This window comes from Alosa pseudoharengus, unplaced genomic scaffold, assembly GCF_046254945.1.
Source record: "Alosa pseudoharengus isolate Yale_2024_CS ecotype anadromous, Long Island Sound unplaced genomic scaffold, YU_APseudo_1.1 YU_APseudo_1.1_scf_1, whole genome shotgun sequence".
NCBI lineage: Eukaryota > Metazoa > Chordata > Actinopteri > Clupeiformes > Clupeidae > Alosa > Alosa pseudoharengus.
The window spans coordinates 42,563,376-42,584,933 of NW_027468564.1; the positions used below are offsets into that span (position 1 = coordinate 42,563,376).

At 43.1% G+C, this 21,558-nt stretch overlaps 1 protein-coding gene across 2 annotated transcripts; it reads right to left on the reverse strand.

Annotated features, from left to right (window-relative positions):
• Nucleotides 1-410: 410 nt before the first annotated feature.
• On the reverse strand, nt 411-16,222 carry LOC143128433 (ERO1-like protein beta). 2 transcript variants are annotated; one of them, XM_076289848.1, is made up of 11 exons: nt 14,530-15,725; nt 13,379-13,498; nt 11,409-11,492; nt 10,635-10,676; nt 5,841-5,923; nt 4,702-4,775; nt 4,408-4,528; nt 2,656-2,702; nt 2,060-2,071; nt 1,878-1,904; nt 411-711 (listed from the first exon to the last, which is right to left on the reverse strand). In XM_076289848.1, the coding sequence occupies exons 1-11, from the start codon at nt 14,602-14,604 to the stop codon at nt 560-562; spliced, it is 837 nt and encodes a 278-aa protein (XP_076145963.1). In that variant the 5' UTR covers nt 14,605-15,725; the 3' UTR covers nt 411-559. The 2 variants fall into 2 exon arrangements, with proteins under 2 accessions (XP_076145963.1, XP_076145962.1); XM_076289847.1 differs by lacking the exon at nt 14,530-15,725 and adding an exon at nt 15,767-16,222 and having other exon boundaries at nt 412-711.
• Nucleotides 16,223-21,558: the final 5,336 nt, after the last annotated feature.

The window sequence follows — 21,558 nt, forward strand, 5'->3', positions numbered from 1 at the left end:
GAGAGAGGGAGAGAGAGAGAGGGAGAGAGAAGGGGGGAGAGGAGGGGGAAAAGAGAGATAGAGGGAGAGAGAGAGAGAGAGAGAGAGAGAGAGAGAGAGAGAGAGAGAGAGAGAGAAAAGGGGGGAGAAAGAGAGATAGAGGGAGAGAGAGGAGGGGAAAAGAGAGAAAAGGGGGGAGAAAGAGATAGAGGGAGAGAGAGAGGAGGGGAGAAAGAGAGATGGAGGGAGAGAGAGAGAGAGATAGAGAGAGAGGGAGAGGGAGAGGGAGGGAGAGATGGAGAGAAAGGGAGAGAGAGAGAGAGAAGGGGGAGAATGAGAGATAGAGGGAGAGATAGAGGGAGAGAGAGAGGGAGAGAGAAGGTGGGGGAGAGAGAGAGAGGGAGAGAAAGAGGGAGGAAGAGAGAGAAAGAAAGAGAAAGAAACAGTCCTAGTCAGTCCTCTGATCATGGATATAAACATGTGATTATATAAAAAAAAATGTATGAGTTTAGGGGGGAAGTACAGTAATGTACACTAATGTCCATATGCAGTTTGTGTCAAGGACAGAGCCCATGAGTGGTCAGCTGATGTGGTGGGAGTGCCACTGAGGGGATGATGTCCCGCTGGCATGTGACTCACCGTCCAGCAGGTACTCAGCGCACAGGTGGAGGTTGATGCTGCTGTGGAGGCCGGAGATAAGCCGGTAGAACACTCTCTTCTCCAGACACAAGCCTGCAGTACACAAACAAACACGTCAAACGTGTAAACAAACAAACAAACAAACAAACAAACACCACCAGTGGAACACAGAGGAATGCATACCTTCTAAACACTACGACTGTGCACCCTTGATATATGCTCTTAGAAAACGAACAGTCGGAGGGAAACACTGTCACGCTATGGACTACTCATGACGGGGAAGTCAGAGTCGTCACTGTGACTAAAAATAACATTTAAAAAAAAAGTGAGTCTGACAGAACTGGGGAAAAGAGAATGTGGTGAGAGAGTTGGAGGCACCACAGGAGACAAAGAGAAAAGAGTATGAAAGATGTGAGACAGAGAGAGAGAGAGAGAGAGAGAGAGAGAGTGAGAGTGAGAGAGAGACAGACAGACAGGTGTTCTCTGATGTGATGTAACTTCATCTGCCTCTCCAGCAGGCGTTGACAGGGGGCACCTAAGAACACCTAATACGGGGGGGCCTTTGAGACTCTTTCACAGAGCACCGAGGAGGCCATAACAAAGATGGAGGGAAAACTAAACGTTTCTAACGCGCTCCCCACTCGCGAGAGAGAATGGAGCGGCCCTTTCATGCGCCTCCAACAAAGAGAAACGAGTGAAAGAAAGGGGGAAATGGAGGAGACGGAAACGGAGGCTGGGGGAGAGTCAAACGGCGACTCTGGGGGATTGTCGTTAAGTGGCGGTGGCAGCAGCAGAGATCGTGCACAATAAGTGAGCACTGATCCGCCACCCGATCCCATTCAGACCCAGAGAAAGACATTCTCCAGAAAAAAACGCACACAGAATCCACCGCATCGGAAGGAACAGTGGCCACTTATTTTTGGAATTCTCAGTCAGAAAACTGTTCTCGCATAAGCATAAAAAAAAAACAATACGTGTATTTCAAAACAATAAACTGTAACAAAAGAGACCGAAGAAACATATTTAGCGGACTCTCCCTGGCAAAGAAAATAGAAAGTAATGTTTCAGTTTTTGTACCCATGTTATCAGGTAATTTCTAAAGTCACAAGTAGCGTACTGAACAAAATAATGGGTGCACTGGCTGCCTAACTCAACTCAGGCGAGCAACCTCATTATAACCTTTTGGTGCTGTCAGAGATGTAGTTCCCTACATGGCCTGTAGGAGGCACTGAGGAGGCAGAGATTAAAATAGTGCTTACCTTCCAGCCAGTTATAGAAGGCCTCACCTGCCAAGAAACAACACGAGGACAAATATTGAGTTGAGCACTTAGTCGGGTCGTGGGAAAAGACATCTGCCTCTCTTGTGTGGAGAGTTACGTAAAATGCAAGATAACAGCTGATAAAATATCTCAAATATAGTCGACAGCAGGGGAAAACTTACCATCATCATCCCCTGTGAGGGAGAGACAGAGAGAGAGAGAAACAAATACTGGTCAAGGCATCAAATAATTCAATAAAAATAAAGTTATTTAACAAGCTCAATTAACCAGTGCAAGGGTGCACCTGACAAGATTCCTGTGGTGTATGACCTGTACGTCACAGTAAAAGTGTTCTAGAAGTTTCACAACATTCCACTGAATTTGCCTTGACTCCTTAAGTATCAAATTAAATATTTAATTTAATTAAATTCAGTTAAAACAAATATAACATTAAAAGCCCATATCAACTAATTCCCCCTTTTTAAATCTCAGCTGTTATGTTCAGCCTCTAAATTGTATTTAATAAATGCAGCTTAGCGGTGAGGTTGGCATGAGACTATCGTGCCAGCGAGGGTCATTAACACTGGGCTGTGATGAGGCATGTGGCCGCTGGACATGAGGGCCACCTCATCACACAGCCGGGACGCTGTCTCATTATCAGTGGGGGAGATTGAGCTGGCACAGGGTCCACTGCACAGTGGACACAACACAGGACAGAGCAGGGTGAGAGGGGGTCGATGTGACTGGGGCAGAGGAACACACACACACACACACTCACCTCGGCTGGGAGCCAGGGGGTTTAAAGGCCGGTACACTGATCTGGGCCTGCCGAAATAGAAAACAAAATCCCACTCAGGAAGGTGATAACATGGTGTGTGTGTGTGCGTGTGTGTGTGTGTGTGTGTGTGTGTGTGTGTGTGTGTGTGTGTGTGTGTGTGTGTGTGTGCGTGTGTGTGTGTGTGTGTTGATATGGGAGAAATGTGATTTATGGCTTGTGTGAGCCAATATCACAAAGAACCAGTAAAACCACAAACAGTAAAACAGGAACAAGAGAACTAAAATATGCATGCATGAGGAAGTGGTGTGTGTGTGCAGTGTTTCCCACAGAATTGAATTCCATTTGTGGTGATAGGTTTGCAGAATTAACTTGAATGCAACAGTTTTTAACAAATTAGCACAGCGTGGTTATGATGCTAACCAGCTTTAACTCATTGAGTGCCAAAAACGTAATATTACGTTTTTCCTTCCCATGCGTTGAATGCCAAAAACGTAAAAACTTTTTTAAATTACGAAACTAGCCACTCTAACACACCTTATATGTGATTTTGGGAACTCTGTGATGAATGGAATATATGACGATCGAAAACTCATGAAAACGCACAATCTGGACATTTTATCATAACTCGGTTGCCGCTTTGGGTCGAATCAGTGACGCATGCACGTCAGCTCAAAACCAGGCCATTTTCGTGGGTCTATCACTAGGTGGCAGTCTCGCCAGGTCACTTCCCGGAAACTTTACAGGCAACACTTCATATTTCATGAAAGACGTTATATCTCCATTTCTAGAAAAAAAAACAGCGATTTTGATGAAAACTAGCCACTGTTTAGCTTGGGATTTCTCAGAAACAGAGGTGTGTAGAAATACACGGTTTGCACCCACTGAGAGCTTACCTTTAAGTCTCACCTTTCAAACGAGCCATTGTATGTGTTCATAGCTATAACACAGAATATGCTGTGGCTGTACAAAAATCATCAACAATGGTCTAGATTGCTGGCACTCTAGGACAAAGCTTCCGAAAACAGCTTTGCATTCAATGAGTTAAGCACAATTTAGTACAACCTGGAAAATCATTGTGTGGTGGACAATGTTGATATTGTGGTGGGCCGCCACAAATTCAATTTCAATTTATTGTGCTTATAGAGCGCCAAAACATTACACATGTATCATGGCGCTTTACAGTATGTAGGCAATCAGAGAAAAAGGAAAGAAAGGAAGAAAAGAAAAGAAACAAAGAAGGCCCATGGGTAACAGGGGAGAGGAAAAACTCCCTAGAATTGGAGATACATATAGGAAGAAACCTCGAGCAGCTCCACGACTCAAGGGCCTGACCCATCTGCCTAGGGTCAATACAGAACAGTAAGGTCTGTATACATGACAAATGCATATCATAGTCAGGTGTAGGGAATAGGACATGTTGTTTAAAGCACCCGAGGTGAAAGTTACAAGAGTTGGGGTGATTACGTATCCGGTATGATAATGCATTAATCCTGATTTAGTGACAGAAAGTTAAAATAGTCCAGCGTTGGAATTGTCTAGGGGAAGGGAGTTGTCTCATTATCAGTGGGGGAGATTGTATATTGACAAATAAGTCAATGTATGGGAAACACTGGTGTGTGTGTGTGTGTGTGTATTCCTGCCTGCATGTGCGTGGGTTTGTAGGTATCTGTGTGTGTGCATACAAACGAATGAGTGTGTGTGTGTGTGTGTGTGTGTGTGTGTGTGTGTGTGTGTGTGTGTGTATTTTCATACTTGAAGCAGTTCTCCTCATAGATGCTGTTCCACACCCTCCAGGCTGAGGGGCCCTTGTAGCCCGTGTAGCGCTCTGGGTTCAACATCAGATCCACATACTCTGACTCTGGAGCCGTCTCATCTGGAGGAGAGAAGGGGGGGGGGGGGTTAAGTTAGAAAGCAGAAGACAGGGGAATGAAGAGCAAGTATGCACTTGCACAATAGCCAGTATAGTAACACAGCAAATGTCACACACCACATCGTTTGCTAATGTCTGTGTGAAATTGTCCTCGTCATGTCATGAAGCACACTCACCGTCCAGCTCACAGAAGTGGTCTTGGGCGTCGTCATGGCGAGCCCAGTCTGCAAACGCCTCTTTGCTCTGGTTGCTACAAAGACAAGATGAGACGAGAAGAAATGAGACGGAACAACCAATCAGACAAAACTGGGAGACAAATAGAGACACTAGAAAACCAATTAAAAAACTGAGCAGTATTGATTTGTGTATACACACACACACACAGAGTATATACATATACACACACCCTTGTGGGAAAAGGTCAGTAATCCCTACTAATCAATGCATTGTAAATTAATAAAGAAATGTCCCACTAAAATGCATAATGCCATTCAAAATGCAGTCATTTTTTTTTTTTTTTTCTGTGTTTCGGTATGTGACAGTGGTCGTATAAACATGAGCATCCATGAATGTAACCCTTCCATATGGGAAGAAAGATGAGCTTGACACTACTGATAATGAAGCAGTAGCTTCCCCTGACGACGCTGATGTGTCTTTGCACCTTGCTGTTCCCAGAGCAGTCATTTTGACACAGCATGGGCCATTCTTTTTTGTATATTTTGTTCCTGTGCTGTTTGTTTTGCTAATGTCCTTACAAGTCTGAATATACCCAGGCTACTCAACCCACTCAAATTCCAATCACTCCTCCTCTCTATGTGTTTACTCACCCTAAAACACACAGAGCTGATGGCTCTGCAGAAAAAAAAATACAATGATACACGGGCAAACTTTTAGAGCAATGTTGCTAGGCAACCACTTAACAGTTCCATCGAGTGTTCTGATTGGATGATCATGACAATTTGCCAGAATTTTCCAGAAAATAAATTGTTGCCCAAGGTCGATGGGAACATGCCAGAATAATAATACACAGGATGGAACACAGCCCAGCAACACTGCTCAAAGGTTGCCTTGTTCATCATCAACTTCAAAATAGATTTCTGCCCCAAGCAGGTGTTGGTCACAAGACAAAAAAAGTCTTAAACACCAGATTAACACCATAACACAAATGTAGTGTTCGAAATGTGTAACGTGTTGATGTCTGATTCAGTGAGAGGCATGTGAAGCAAAAAGCTGGTGAACTGCTGATGCTAAATGCTAAAGATTGGAGAAATGCTCTGGACTCTGGAGTTAAAGTGTGAGATGTGGTGATTTTTACCTGAGTGTGCTGTTGATGGCGCCCAGATTCTGAATCTGCTCACACTCTGTAATGTCCTCCACGGCGTTCAAGGCCTTGGAGTACTGCCACGTCGAAGGAATAGTCGGAAGAAACCAAGAAACGGAGAAGCCAAAGGGAGAAAAAGGAGGGAAAGTAAGAGTTTAGCTGATCACACACCATTTGGGAAAAGTCTGGTGCACCTCAGAATCAGAATCAGGTTTATTGCCAAGTAGGGTTTCACATATTTACAAGGAATTTGCTTTGGTCTCAATGTGCATGACATACAATAATTAAAATACATAAAATACAAGAACACAATAAATACCGGTAGACAAAATGTTAGGATGAGACAGACAACAATAAGTATAGCAACACACTGAGTTTGCAAACAAACAAAAAACAACACAAAGAGCACAAAGACACCGAGTCAGCCATTCACCTATACATAATCCTTGTTTATGAATACACTGCAATACAATGGGGTATTTAACAGGCTTTAAAGAATGTTACACCAACAGCCACTGCTACACTGCAAAAACTGCTTATCTAATAAAATGGGTTATTATTCTTATAAAGATCATAATATCTAGTTGGTATTGTTTTTAGTATAAAGAGACTAGCACTTTTCCATAAAATCATTTGACTTAATTTAAGAAGAGTTAATTTAAGAAGAGTTTGACCTACTGTATCTTAAGAGGTCTCATCCTGAAAACAAGCAAATATGTCTGCCAGTGCGTGAAGCAAATTTGTCTTGACAAGTCAAGATAAACTCTTCTTAAATGAAGTCAAAATGAAAGATGAAACACTTTATTGATCTTAATATAAGATTAATAACACTTGGTTAGATTTAATTTTTTTGCAGTGTAGGTCTATAACTATAAGCTACGTAGGTTCAGCAGGTACGACTAAGATAATCAGATCCCGCATGTAACCGGTAGGCGCTTGTGGAGGTGTGTGCAGTCATCCAGTGACTAGCTAGCGCTCAGCAGTCTGAGTCGTGTGTTAGCGGTAGGATATGGGTCACAGGCCTGAGGCTACAGCACAGGCAGGGAGCGCTCAAGCAGGTGGGACGGCCTCACCACCAAATGAGTCAAGTTTACATAAGTATATTACACACGCTTGCACACAGAGATGCAGGGGCGCACACACACACACGCATACACCCACATACTCTCTCTTACTCTCTCTCTCTCTCTCGCTCTCTCTCTCTCAGTCACAGTCACACATACAGACACACACACTTTTTAGCTGGATCAGAGGGAACCCAATGTTACTGGGGAAAAAAACAGACCGATGTTCACACCAATGACATTCTTATACTTACTAACAAGAGAAGAAAGAGAAAGGTCACACACTACATCAGAGAGAGAGAGAGAGAGAGAGAGAGAGAGAGAGAGAGAGAGAGAGAGAAGGCAGGGGACTGGAAAAAAAAGAGTCTATTTTTGGTCTGCAGTGCGAAGTTCCTCTGCTGCTACTCTCTCTGTCTGTCTGTCTGTCTTTCTCCCTGTCTCTCTCAAAATCTACAGATAGTAGCCTATATCTCTACAGATATAATGAAACTAAACCAAAGATTTAAGCTCCCACAAACTAATCTAACTTAACCTACCTAATTTAATTGGTAACACTTTACTTGACAGTATCGACATAAGAGTGACATGACACCGTCATGACACATGAAACCTAACCCTAATCCTAACCTCTAACACTAATCCTAACCCTAACCCTAACTCTAACTCTAACTCTAAACCTAACCTATGACAAAAACCGAATATCACTTAATAACAGAAGCGTTATGTCATAAAAGTTTATGACTTGTTTATGACACGTTTGTGACAGTGTTATGTCACTCTTATGTCGACACTGTCAAGTAAAGTGTAACCATTTATTTTAACAACACATGCCTTTTATATCCCCATCACCCTATTGTGTCAGCTCAGCTAGAAGTAAACATTGCATTACACATTCTGAATAAAACATACATACATTTCTGTTCCTAACTCGGCTTGTTGATTGGGGCTGCACTATAGGTGATCAAACCACAAATACAGTAAACCGGTCAGCTAAATAAACGTAAATATGTACCTTATCACATTGTGTGGCCCCCTGGAAGTGCAAACCAATAGACTATCTCAGGTTAAGTGCCTACACTCCAACAAAACCTTTGCAATACATGTGCGGTGTCCGCAGATAAGAAGAGTGCTGCGAGGTGGTGGACAAGTGCTGACGTGTGTACGAACAGCATGGCAGTGGACGCCGCGACCTTGCAAGCAATCAGATGTTCCTGATGTCCCAACCATGTTCGCAGCAAACACGGGGAGCCCAGCCAAAAATCAGCCTCCCTCGCACTCACCACAGGAGGGAAGGAGAGGAGAGAGAGAGCAGAGAGAGGAGGGGAAAGAGAGGAGAGATGAGGAGAGAGAGAGAGAGAGCAGAGAGAGGAGAAAGAGAGGAGAGATGAGGAGAGAGAGAGAGAGAGAGCAGAGAGAGGAGGAGAAAGAGAGGAGAGATGAGGAGAGAGAGAGAGAGAGAGGAGGAAAGAGAAGAGGGAGCAGGGAGAGAGAAGAGAAAGCAGGGAGAGACCGCAGAAAGGAGAGGAGAGAGCAGAGAAGTATAGAGGAGAGGAGAGAGAGCAGGGAGAGCAGAAAGAGATAAGTATAAGTAAGTATAAGTATAAGTATATATACTCTTTTGATCCCGTTAGGGAAATTTGGTCTCTGCATTTATCCCAATCCGTGAATTAGTGAAACACACTCAGCACACAGTGAACACACAGTGAAGTGAAGCACACAGTAATCCCGGCGCAGTGAGCTGCCTGCTACAACAGCGGGGAGCAGTGAGGGGTTAGGTGCCTTGCTCAAGGGGACTTCAGCCGCTTCCTACTGGTCGGGGTTCGAACCGGCAACCCTCCGGTTCCAAGTCCGAAGCGCTAACCAGTAGGCCACGGCTGCCCGTGGTCAGATCAGAAAAAAATTAAGAGTTAGTGAGAGAGAAAGTGAGTCAAGGATGGAGGGAACCAAAAGTGAGAAAATGTATGGAAGAGAGAGAAAGAGAGAGAGAGAGAAAGAAAGACAAAGAGAGAGAGAGAGAGAAAGAGAGAATCAACAATAGTTAGGGGTTGAGGTGCCCTGCCAAGCTGGCCTGCTGCTCACCCCACTACCCTCTTTTACAGGAGGGAGGAAGAGAAGAGCAGAGGGAAGAGCACAGAGAGGATGAAGGGATAGAGTGCAGGTAAAAAGAGAAGAGAGGGAGGAAGGGATAGACAGAGGAGGAGGAGGCTAGCCTGCAACTCACCACTGCCAATTTCAACAGGAGGGGAGGTAGAGAGGGAGGAGATGAGAAGAGAGGAGAGAAACAAAAAGAGAGAGAATGCAACGGTGAAATGGTGGGAAAATTGGAGTGAGAGGTATGGAAGAGGGAGAGGAAGAGAGAGAGAGAGAGAGATTGAAAGAGAGAGAGAGAGACAGATAGAGAGAGAGAGAGAAAGAGAGAGAGAGTGCACAACAAACCTTGAAAGAGGAGGTTAAAAAAAGATTGAATGAGAGATAAGAGAGAGAACGAGAAACGGAAACGTCAGACTTCAGACAAAGGCTCATATGCTCATGTCTGAGGGCCCAGCAGGCCTAAGAGAATGTTCTAGAAAGGAAGGGGGGGGGGGCAGCATGAGCTCCATTAGCCACAGCAGCCTGGGCTAAAGCAAACAAAAGCCAAAAGCAGTCCACACACACACACACACACTCTAGCTATTTCTGTCCCAACCACTCCACTTCATAAGCGAGGGACCTGCCAAACCCCCTCCTCCCCCCCTCCCTCCCTCCCCCTCTCTCTCGGTCTCTCTCTTTCTCTCTCTCTCTCTGTACCACATGGAACAACACATACACCCACACATGCAGAAAACACTCGTGTCTTGACTACTAAGGCCCTTTGAGGACACCTTGGTTGACGACAAAGCTGTGTGTGTATGAGATGTAATGGTCGCACCGCGTGTTTTTAGAGGAAAAAGAGGAACTGTATCGTTTCAAACTTGCACCTGCATAAAACAACTATGGGTAGAACACATACGCATGTTATTATGGCTGGGATCTTTCTGCATTGAGGTATTAAGGCCTGATATGCCTGAACCTATAAACCTATGAATGAATACATTAGCACAGCATCTACACCGAGGGAAGAAAGAAACTGTAGCTGTGGCTCTTCCACTGGCTCTTAGTCTCTTTATTTTCCACTTTCACTACATGTAGAGGGAAAAAAGTCCATTCACCCAGGATCTACAGGACTATATATTCCCAAAAAAACAGTATTTAAAATGTCATATTTAAGAAAGTGTAAGGAAGTATGCACAAGGCCTTATATGAAGTTTGTAAATCTCAGTGAATTTTTAGTCTAATTATTTTTGTCGTTAGAAAGAACCGCTGTCGCAGTAGTGGTGTCATTATTTATTATGTATTTAACTTCAAGTACTGAATATACTTTAATGAGAGTGAAACCGCTGACAGGAAACCAGTCATCCCTGCTGACAGGAAACAGGAACCAGGAACAGTTGCACATTCTTAGAGACCAAGGGCTCTCATTTTCATAGTGGGCAATATCTTGAGTCTAACTTAAACTAACATAACTATGCAAACCCACACACACACACACACACACACACACACACACACACACACACACACACACACACACACACACACACATCGTATGATCACTTCAGTTCATGCACAGGACATTGGTGGGTCAACACCTTGCCCCCAACACACACCTTTTCCTAAATCCTACCCTGCCGGCTGAGGTCCTTACCTTGTTGTAGTTGCCCGACTTGATTCCCACGGGGATCTTGCTCTGTAGGGGAGACAGAAATAGGAGTTGGTCATCACCATCGCCACCTCCAGGCCTCCTGAGCCCCCCGAAATCTCCTCTCTACCTCCCCACAGACTACCCCGCCTAGTCTCATAACTAGTCTCATGGGTGTGTGTGTGTGTGTGTGTGTGTGTGTGTGTGTGTGTGTGTGTGTGTGTGTGTGTTGACTGGGCCAAGAAACACTCCAGTCCGGTGAGAGTTTTGCAAAGGTAGCAATGTAAGTGCACTTGGAACACGTGGTACAGCTAACAAAGCCAGCATTTGGGCTGCATTACTCAGCATTACTCAGAGCATAGGACTGGGCTTATATGGTACTTGTGACCTATTGATAATTTACAGGTTGAATGTATTGATATACTTCTGCAAGAGTGTGTGTAGGTGTTGAGGTATTGGATTCAGAACTTTTAATTTTTACATTCATAAGTAACTTATGTCCTGATCTTTTTTGTTTTGTGTTCTTCGACATCGATGAGATGACTGTTGTTATTTCATTCTGTTCCTGTGCTGTCCCTGTGTATATCTGTGTGTGACTATGTCTTTAGGGCTAAGAGGGGACAGTATGGTTTTGCTGTGTTAAGCGCTAACAAATGTGTATTTCCTTGTCTAGTTAGAGCAGCTGGTGGATCTTTAGGTGAAGTCGTGCTGTCTCTCCTTTGATGCGCATCCTTAATAAAAAATAAAACTCTAAGTGATGGGGTGTGAGTGGGGACTTACCTCCGGGCAGGGCTCCACGTGGCAGTCTTTGATGGAGCAGTGGCCATCGTCCACCCAGAAGGGGCACGGACGCCTCAGGTTCACCTGTGTGGGGGGGGGGGGGGGTTAGAAATCAATGGAAAACAAGCAGTGTGTAAAAAAGCACATGCACACACACACCGTCACTGAGGCTCTTACAAAATAGCTACATTCATAACTAAGTCTTTTAGGAACCCAGCTTTCTCAATCAGCTCACTTATGCGACCCACAATCAGATGCACTGTCAGGGCCTGCTTTTGATCACAGCTTTAGAGTTTATTTTCTTGTTCATTTGTGTGTGTGTGTGTGTGTGTGTGTGTGTGTGTGTGTGTGTGTGTGTGTGAGAGAGAGAGAGGGAGAGAGAGGCAGAGGGGCAAGTAACGACTAAGAAAAACAGATCAGCCGACCTCTACACACAGCCCTGGTTTCAAAATGGTGGTTCAGCCTTTCTCTCTCTCGGAGAGAAACTCATTACACGCTTCCTGGGGTGGCTTCCGTGCCCCCTATCACACTCAAGAGACGTAGCAGCTCTATCCTGTCCTCTGCCACGTCAATGAAAAAAAAAAAAAAAAAAAATGAAAAAATACTGCCACATCAGCCTCCCCCTGTCCGCCCCCCTCCCCCGCTCGTCTCAACACTTGTGAGAGGTCCTGTTATGCATGACTGGTTGTTAATTTAAAGCAATGGGCCGGAAGGAGTTTTTTTGGTCCAAAACAAGCAAACTACAGTAACTAGGTAACAACCAATAAACTTGGCTTGCAGTGATTAAAGACAGTCCAGCAGACCGAGGGAACCATAAAGCCAACTAGATGGACAAGCCATATGGGAGGGCTCATTATTTATTAGTAAATGTGATAATGTATTCATTCACACATACACAGTAACACAGAACAAATGCATGGTTTACCTTAAAACATATAAGTCAGCTCTTTACCAGATTTATTTTGCAGGTGTTGTAAATGACCAATGGATTCAGGATATGTTTATAAATACCTTTTTACTTACAGCCACATCTGTATTTGTGGCTGCAGTAAGAGCTGCTTTTCCCCCCAGGATGCTCAACCCAAAGCACAAAACTGTATAATGAGGGACCAATCTGGAGAGCTAGTGAGAATGACAGGTGTGCTTGTCAGTCCTTACCAAGAATTACCACATATCGATGAAAGGACTCTCAAAAGTTCTGTAGGCAACGTATTTGGGTGTGTCCTTGAAATGTTGAAAAGTTGGTACCACAACATTATAAATTCAAGTGTTCTTAGGTCGGGATTTACGTGAAATTCAAATGGTAAGCAGATGTCAACTAAGGCCCTGCTAGCCTTGTGACTACGACAGACAACAGAACTATTGTTTGTGGCATTATTGATTTGTTAACATTCAAACACCTGTGTCTCTCAAAGCGGGGAGGGCTGGTGGTTTAACCAAATCCTGCGTTTTGGTTTGGGTCCTGGTTTACACAAAGGAAACACCTATACAACGGACACTACAGGGAACTGCAGTATTGTCTAGCTGAGTTGCATTCGTTTTTTTAGGCTGCATCCTTGGACAACACAGATTATCCCTTGGACAACGCCTAGGACATCCTCAGATTATGCCTTGGACAATGACTAGGACACCCTTGGACAATGACTAGGACACCCTTGGACAACGCCTAGCCCACACCACACGCTCCCCAAAGTTACACGTCAACCGCACATGCAAATGAACACACACTGACCCACACTCATTTGCATTGGCTGACCGAGAGGAGTACAAGTGGGCAATGTGCCGGAACAGAAACTAGCCGAGTCATTTTAGATAAAGCTGACAATTCTAGAGAGAGGTTTGAGGATATCAAACTTGTTGGGTCGAAATTTTAAAAGCTAAGACAGTCCATTTGCAAAAATTCTGTGGCTTTAGAATGACATCTCGGCAGCCATCTGGATGTCATTCAAGGCAGAAAGAAGCAAACTCACCTTGTAATACCTGAAGAAGTCTCTCTCTGTGAGCTTCCTAATGAGGGGGTAGACCTTGAAGTTGTTGAAGACATCGATGCTCTCGACATCGCAAAAGCAGTCGTCCAGAACACCAGTCAACTGAATGAATAGGAACAGAGGAACATTGAGGTGTTACATTTCAAAGGTTCTACAGAACCAGTTCTAGAAACTTCTCAGAGGAAGACAGGACTTTGGTAAAAAAAAAAAAATCTAATTCTAAAGATATATAAAAGTAGAATACAGTGATATTTTACTCCATCACAAAACATAAATAACATGAGCCTAATAGAATAGAAACAAAGTGATGTGAAGCCAAACCAATGACAGACGTGGTTGCTACACTCCACCTGGTAACTCGTTGACATCATGGTTCTGGAGAACCCCTGTTTTCAGCTATAACCCAGTGATTCAATTTTAATATCAAGTGAAGGTAACAAGCTTGAAAAGAATAATAAAAAAAGCTAATTTGTTTTCAGTGACATTCAAACATCCAGTCTGTTTAACACTTCCTGTAATTGATATAAACTGGTCTAGGGTGTTAACCACTATCTGTGCAATGTTGTCAGTCAAATGGGAAAACAATGTCTATTACATACATTGATGTAAATGTAAAGGTAAATTAACTGCCAAAAGCCTTAGCCTGACCAGTTCTTCAGATATGCATTAGACACTAACAGCTGCTGGGAAGCTTTAGGAGGGACTGAGTCTGACACTGGACACCAGACAACAGCATACATAATTTAAGCCTTAATCAAATCATTCCAACAGGTCGGGAGGTAAAATAAATAAATTAGTAAACAGGTTTAAGTCAAAGTGACATCAATAAGTGAACATGTCTAGGTTTAAAGTTATTTTTCAGTCCCCTCTGGCTTCAGATGACTACTGGGACATAGGGTAACGATGAAGTGGACTACAGTAAAATCTCTGGTCTGTTAAATGAAAAAGCCTGAAAGGACCAGGCTAGGTTTAAGTCAAAGGAAAATACGAAGAATATAATCTCACAACATCCAAGACTAACATCTAGAGACATCTCGAGGGAACGCTTTAAAATATGATGACATGGGTTGGTTATCACAGACACATCACCGTTATGAACTAAGAGGAGCTCGTGATGCCAGTGTGAACCCAACCTTAGCATGCAGTAATCCAAAATAAAGAATGTGCAGTAACGATGTTGTCCAAGGGCTACAAATATTTCCGGACATGTCGTAAATACGGAACTTTCGCTTCTTCTGGCTTCAGTTCATTAGTTTCAGAACTTTGTTGCTAGTCTCTCTCTTTCTTCTGAAGTGCTGCCATTGCTAAACCAAACTCCCGAAGACAAAGTCGCTATATGAGCAGTTGATGCATTATTATGCCAGTAAGGGACTTTGCTGCGTGGATGAGAGCGTGCCAGAGGTGAAACAGTCTGCGAGGATGAGCTGTCACTTTGGGGCCACTTGCTTTTTCCTCGTGCCCATTCTGTCCCTGCAGGCACCGCCTCCAAAACAAAGGTGCACGTTCGTAGAAGACAAGTTCTGACACCTCCCCCGTTCTCTGTGAATTGTAGTTTTTGTTTTTTACACTGTCATAGCCTCGGGAGGTTGGTCTCACTGTACAGAACTACATATCCCATTGACACGATTAATAAGATGTTATGTCTATCCAATCAGGTTAAACCACGATTTACAACAGAAAGGGGTGCGCAGTGTTAAACTGTTTGAAATATGTGATTGAACAAGACAAACAAGTATTAGACTAGAGGGAATATTACAATAACATATTTTACGTAACATTAGGCAACATCATTTCAGAATCGGACACGGTCTACGTTGAATGTGATACTCAAAATAATAGAAGCAACACAACTGTCTAATGTCTTGCTTGTTGTAACATTAAGGACAACTTATTTAAGCATTTCGGCTAGGCTAGATTAATCTTCAACCACTTTGAAACGTTTAAGCAACCCAAGTAACTTATGCCTCTGTCGTTCTAAAATTCCATGCGACAAAGAGAGAGAATATGCTCGAAGTTGAAACACTTCAAAACATTTCAACGTGATTTGCCTTAAACGTCCACGCCAATATCCAACATTTAATTAATAATCCTGATTGCGGCTGGTAATCAGTTACTATATGCTAATTCAGTGACGAACGAGGGGTTTGTTTTAGAAGAATTCTCATTATTATCTAGCTATGCATGTCAAAACACGAAATACCACTTCCAAACTATGAAAATGACGTCAAATGAAGGTGACTGTGGAAAATGCGAGAACACTGACTAGCAAGTCACCCATCCTGTTTTAAACCTCTGATAACAAAACCTCTGACACATTCTGTTCGAGTGCACACATACAGACACATGTTCTGAGTTTGGCGCAAAGCTTACTTGGCAAAAACAGCTTTGCTCTTCGTTGTCGGATGCACTTTTCTCGGACTGACGGTTCTGTGGCGTGTTGACGTTGTATTGAAACCACCCCTGAACAAAATCTCCAAGGAGCAGCCACAGTAATACAAATAGTCCTGCGTTCTGAACCGTGACTTTTAACATTACTGTTGCACAATAAGTATGTAACCGTGACTATAAACAAAAATGACAGACTGACCAAATGGCATCGAACTAATGGTTTAACGACTAACGTTAGCTAGCTGTAGTTGGCTAGCCAGTGCTAAAGAGCATTCGTCTTTTACCGCCGGTAGAGCTTAACTACACTGTTAAATTCCATAATATAGGTTCTGTTGCACGGAGATATGTTAAGCTATTTCTAAATTAAACTATAAATAAGCCTGAAAACAGCAACACTAGTTGTACGGTCTGCTTCCACGGCGATCAACATTCGTGCTGTCCATGATACGGCAAGCGCAAAGGATCGATCATTTTTTCTCATGACCGACCGACAGTTACAAATACGCCACAGAGCCGCAGTAGTTATACAATAGCGCCCTCCATTGTCGTCAATATCGCACGATAGGCCTATGTAATAATGTCGCAGATTTTAGGCCAGTCAATCTAGTCCAAAAAGACAAAAATAATTTTTGCAAAAGAAATGTCTCATAGTTTTATTGGTCCTAATACCCTCCTATCCTGAATCATTTACTAAAAGTCTGATGTAGATGGAGTTGAACACATTTTCGAGATTAGGCCTAAAGGCCAAAGTTGTGCTCAATTCTAAACACTTTTTTGTAAGCCTAGAAGAAGAAAAAACATTATTACTTTACTGTTTTGCATATTAAAGTGACTACTGGGCTTTCTCTTCTTCACCAGTTTCTGAATTATGGTTTTGGGTACATATTGTCTATTTACAGATTTCAATATCAATGACTTGTCTGTTAATAGTGGTTTCCGCTGAAAAAATGTATTCCCTTTCACTATAATCTTTAAAGGGTGTTTTCTCAAAATTAGGTTTCCGTACTGTGGAGGAGAAATATCCACTTCAGTACACCTACATAAACTATTCATTACATATTTCTTCCTACCTGTATTTTGTGTTTGAGGTGTTCTGTGATGTAAACAACTGAGCTTAGTTTCAGTATTGGAGACTCAATGAGATCACTGTTTTGAAATCCCCAGTTCATCAGCCCTGTTAGGGGACATTATGAGATCCCTCTTGGCAAAAGACGTTAAGCACAGATAGTCAGATTGGCCATGATGGCTGTTAAGTAGACCTTTAGCTTTGCAGTGGAACAGTGCAGTGGTAGAGTGCAGCATTTTCTTTCTGATGTCATCACTATCACTTATGGAGCCCCCAAGGGGACATGGGGGGATTTTTTTCCATTGCAAAGGGGATTTGTCTTTTTTAAACTTCTGCTTTCCCTCACAATAGGGTTGTGTCCCTTTGAAATAGTTTTGCATTCCCTCATAAAGTCACAGGTAATGTGATGGAATGCAAAACTAGACCTATTGCGAGTAAATGCAAAAACATTGTGAAGGAACTGTTGCAAGGGGATGCAAAAGTAGCTCAAAAATTGTGCACCATCAAGGGCTTCATATGGACCTGTTGTGGGTGGCAGGGCCGTATGGAGCCCTTTAAGAGCCATGGGTTTTACGGCAAGATTTTTTTTTAAACATTTTTGGAGGGTGGTCTGTCCATGGACAGTTTTTTTTTCAGTTGGGCATCTGTGCATAGTGCAGCCTCAAACCCAGTTTAGATGTAGATCAGTTTGTGTTGAGTGTAATGTGGCTACATTACAGCTGGGACATAACTGTGCCCAGAGGTGGGACAGACACCTTCCTATCTGAGAGACAGTGTTATATTTTGCAGGAGAGATATGAGGCATTAGTGTGTGAACAATTACTGTAGTTGGATTTGTGTGTAGACTTTTGAAAAAAAAAAAGCTTTGAAATTGTGTGTAGGCAGTGTTGGAAATAATTGCAAACTGTTATATGTTTTATTTGGAATATAGAGTTTTGCATACGTAGTTGCCTGTGCAGCCTTGGTTGAGTGCAATGAACAACATGTAAAACTCCACTGTTATGTTTACATCAAATCGTTCAAATTTAATTGTTCAGAGAAAAAATGTTCGCCATGAACATTTGCCACTGTTTGCCAAATTTGAATGCACCTCAGACAGGGCTGTAGTGGAGGCTAAATGCAAGTAAACACAATTTATCCACCTCTGAAATTTCACAAATAGAGTTTATCCACCACTTATTAGTTTATATCCACCTCCGAAAAGAGTTAATTCACCAATTGCATTTTTTCAAAATCACACTGTATTATCCACATTTAAAATATGTACACTTCGATGTATCGACACTCATTTAATATCGCTAGTATTGTTATAAACATTGGTCAACAACCTATCATCAAACATGTTCTGAATGCCTTTTTTAAAAATCCAATAGCCTACTGCATGGTGCAGTCCACCTTACCGTGATCACAGAATTCATAGTTTACCCACCTCTTATTTTACCACTACACCCCTGACCTCAGATGATGTCCAAAAATGTCATGTAGTGATGTGTGTCTCGAGCTTCAAATTGCTTATAATGCCAAACTGCTAATCCAAGCTTCATTCGGACACTCTGTACTTTAAAACCTTCTGCAAATCCATCCTCACAGTTGTCAAGCTCTGACACACGTAGCCCTAAAGCCCCATCTCAACCTGCTGTTTGTGTTTGTCAATTTTGATCCCATGTCACCGCTTTGCTAGCCTAGAAATCTAGACGCACCCTAGCGGCAGCAAATGTAATTTGCAGGGCTAGTCTAGCAACTCTCTGTTGGCTTGTGAGCTCGAAAAATTAAACTTCTATCAGGCCAATCAAATCGTGTATAGACTCGTTAGGCGGGCTTAACATAATGATTGATGGCAGAGTTGCAACGTTCGGCTTGAATTCCCTGCTACTTGAAAACAAATAAGATAATGTTGCTATTGGCGAACAGTGTGACACGAGTTAAGCTTTTATTAAGTTGGCAAAAGTGAACTAGCCAACTAGCTCCGCTGGTGGGAAACGCATGGGACTCAGCGCGGTTGCGTTTTAATGTGGGTCTGGCTCGTCAGGCTACCGCTTTGCTATGTTGCCCACTCAATATTTCTTCCAGCCCACCTTTACAGTATAGTAGGCTATACTGGCCCTGGTGGGTGAGACTGGTCTTGTGCAATTAATTATATGACCACAAAATATCACTTTTACAGAGGACCACAGATGCTTCAGTTAAGTGATATGGAAGCAAGATAAACAAATTAACAGTTTATAAAACCTTTAGTCAGGTGAGATGACATCAATGCACACTTCTTTGGCCTAAACTTTATGTTTGTAATACCATTTACCCTGACAAATAGCCTGATTATACACTGGAAGAAACAGGGACAGATGGTAAGAACACATGAGAATGTTTTTCATCTCTTTGTTTAGGCTTCTCTTCAGATCCATCATTAATGTCTTTGTATCACACTCTGTTTATTTAGTTTCTTCATAGGCTATCATGACAGTCTGTGTAGTGGCCAGGGCAATTTCTGCCTCTAGGGACAGATATTGATTTGATTCGGCTCAACAATCACGTAACCATGCCTGGTATACTCCAGATTTTTCCAGTCAACAACATTACCCGGTCTTGAAATAACACACTTCATATAGTTCTCAATTTCCGCGGGAGAAAGCACATTGTCCCACATGTGAACATCAGTAACGTGTCCATAGAATGCATCATACACATCAAATCCACCCGCATACGCGTCTTGGTCTTGCCCAAGCATGATGCTTGGGGTTCCTGCAATGGATGCGCCAGCCTGAAGTGCTTTTTTCGCACTTGGTTTCTCATTGACCCAGAACTGAGCTAGACCGGTACCACTGTCCCAGGTCACGCAGACAGAGTTCCACTCGTTCAGCCCAGTCGGCAGACCGTTGAAGATGACACCCTTGTCACCGATATACAACCTGTACCTTCCGTCCCCTCTGAAGAATACAAAGCCATCCGCTTGTGATGGAGTGGATATAGAAAACGGCGCCTGTTCCTTGTTGTAGTCTGAGAAGAACCTCAAACACACTGTGACGGAGAAGAAAATATTTTCCACCGCAGGGGTCACCTTCACATGGGCAGTGTTGGTTTCCGCTGGGAAGATGATTACTTTCCCCGACATGTCTGGCTGCAACATAACACAGCATCATTTATAAACCATTTAGCCAAAACATAAACTTCATTTAAGTGTCCCCACACCTCCACAGTCAAGGTATTTATTATGACCGCCGCGCAGCGAAGCGGCGGTCATATAGGTTTAGTCAGATTTTTTTTTTTTTTTCGCATGCCCAAATTTCTGTCAATGATTCCCAGGACACTGAAAGACCGGGGTACACGAAACTTGGTGGGCATGTAACCCCACATGGATAGCATGGAACCATCGTTTTTCGTTTTGATCTGTAGCCCCCCCGCTGGACTGGACCCCCCGAAAGGAGGGTAGGGCAGACACAGTTTTCTGTGAATATCTCGAAAACCGTAGGGTTTAGGAGGACCATTTTTTTTTGTATGTTGATCTCAAGGGGCCATGTCAACCCATTCCATAACCACTCATTTCATGTATAGCGCCACCTAGTTAAACACAAAAAAGTAAAAATGAGGTGTTGTAATTGAAGGTATCTGTGACCTAACAAAGTCAAAACTGTACAAAATTGGAAGTGTAGGATCATTATGACACCCTCTGTATGCACGCCAAGTTTTGTGGAATTCCGTTCATGGGGGGCCACACAATAAATTCATTTATGTTACTATACACCAACTGGCCTGTAGGTGGCCGGAGACAGTTTTCTGTGAATATCTCGATAACCGTAGGGCCTAGGAGGTCCACCTTTTTTTATGTATGTTGGTCTTAAAGGAGAATTCCGGTGTGATTTTGACCTAAAGTGTTTTGAAACATGACGCCGAGTGTGAACCTATGTCTCATAGCCCATCTCGGCTTGTTCCCTGCACTCCGAAATCTGGCGCTAGTTAGCCGATGCTACCAACAAGCCAGGCAATGCTGGTACCTCGGGCATCGGCCTAGCCATGCAAATAAACCACTGTTTTACACCATTTACAAGGCTCAACATATCTCCACACTTCATTGGTATACTTTCCAAGGCCCTGACATTTAAAACGAGACATTGAGAACTTTGAAAAAGCACTGGTAGTTTACTTACAAGACGATTTATACAGACAGTGTCTTCACGAAGTTTAGCGTTTGCAGCCATCTTGAATTTAGTCACGATAAGTCGAGCGACGAGCACGAATGAACAGGATAAGGGATCAGGTTGCAAAAATAATCCCGTGGAAATGCATGCATTCCAGTTGCTGCTTAAATTATGTATTGACGATGTACATGACAACGAAGAGCACCTTACAACAAATGGCATAAATGTTTTACTACTCAGTGACGTGAATCTTGCATCTATAGCCTACTGTTGTTGGAAGACGTGCTGTAGGCTACACGTGAAGAAGGAGTGGCCAGGTGTGCATACTATAGCCTACTGATTGCAGCTTCAGATGGCATTACGAAGGATAAGAGAAAAGGAAGAGAGGTTCGCGTTTGTGCTTTTCCAGGTTGCGGCAAAGCTATGTTCCAGAAAGTTTTCACAGGCTACCTCTACACGAGTCAACTTGATAGCAGTGGCTTGTTGTTTTGCAAGTCGATGTCGAGACACCTATCCATATACTAAAACAGAAGGATTACCGTGTATGTAGTGCACATTTTGATCCAGACGACTTT

What these genes read in the sequence shown, in the direction of transcription:
- LOC143128433 (XM_076289847.1), bottom strand. Translation starts at nt 15,928, where the DNA reads ATGTTAAAAGTCACGGTTCAGAACGCAGGACTATTTGTATTACTGTGG. An exon ending in GCCATCAACAGCACACTCAG is followed by an intron (nt 4,776 to 5,840) that starts GTAAAAATCACC and finishes TTGTCTTTGTAG; the next exon opens with CAACCAGAGCAAAGAGGCGT. An exon ending in CCACTTCTGTGAGCTGGACG is followed by an intron (nt 4,529 to 4,701) that starts GTGAGTGTGCTT and finishes TCTCTCCTCCAG; the next exon opens with ATGAGACGGCTCCAGAGTCA.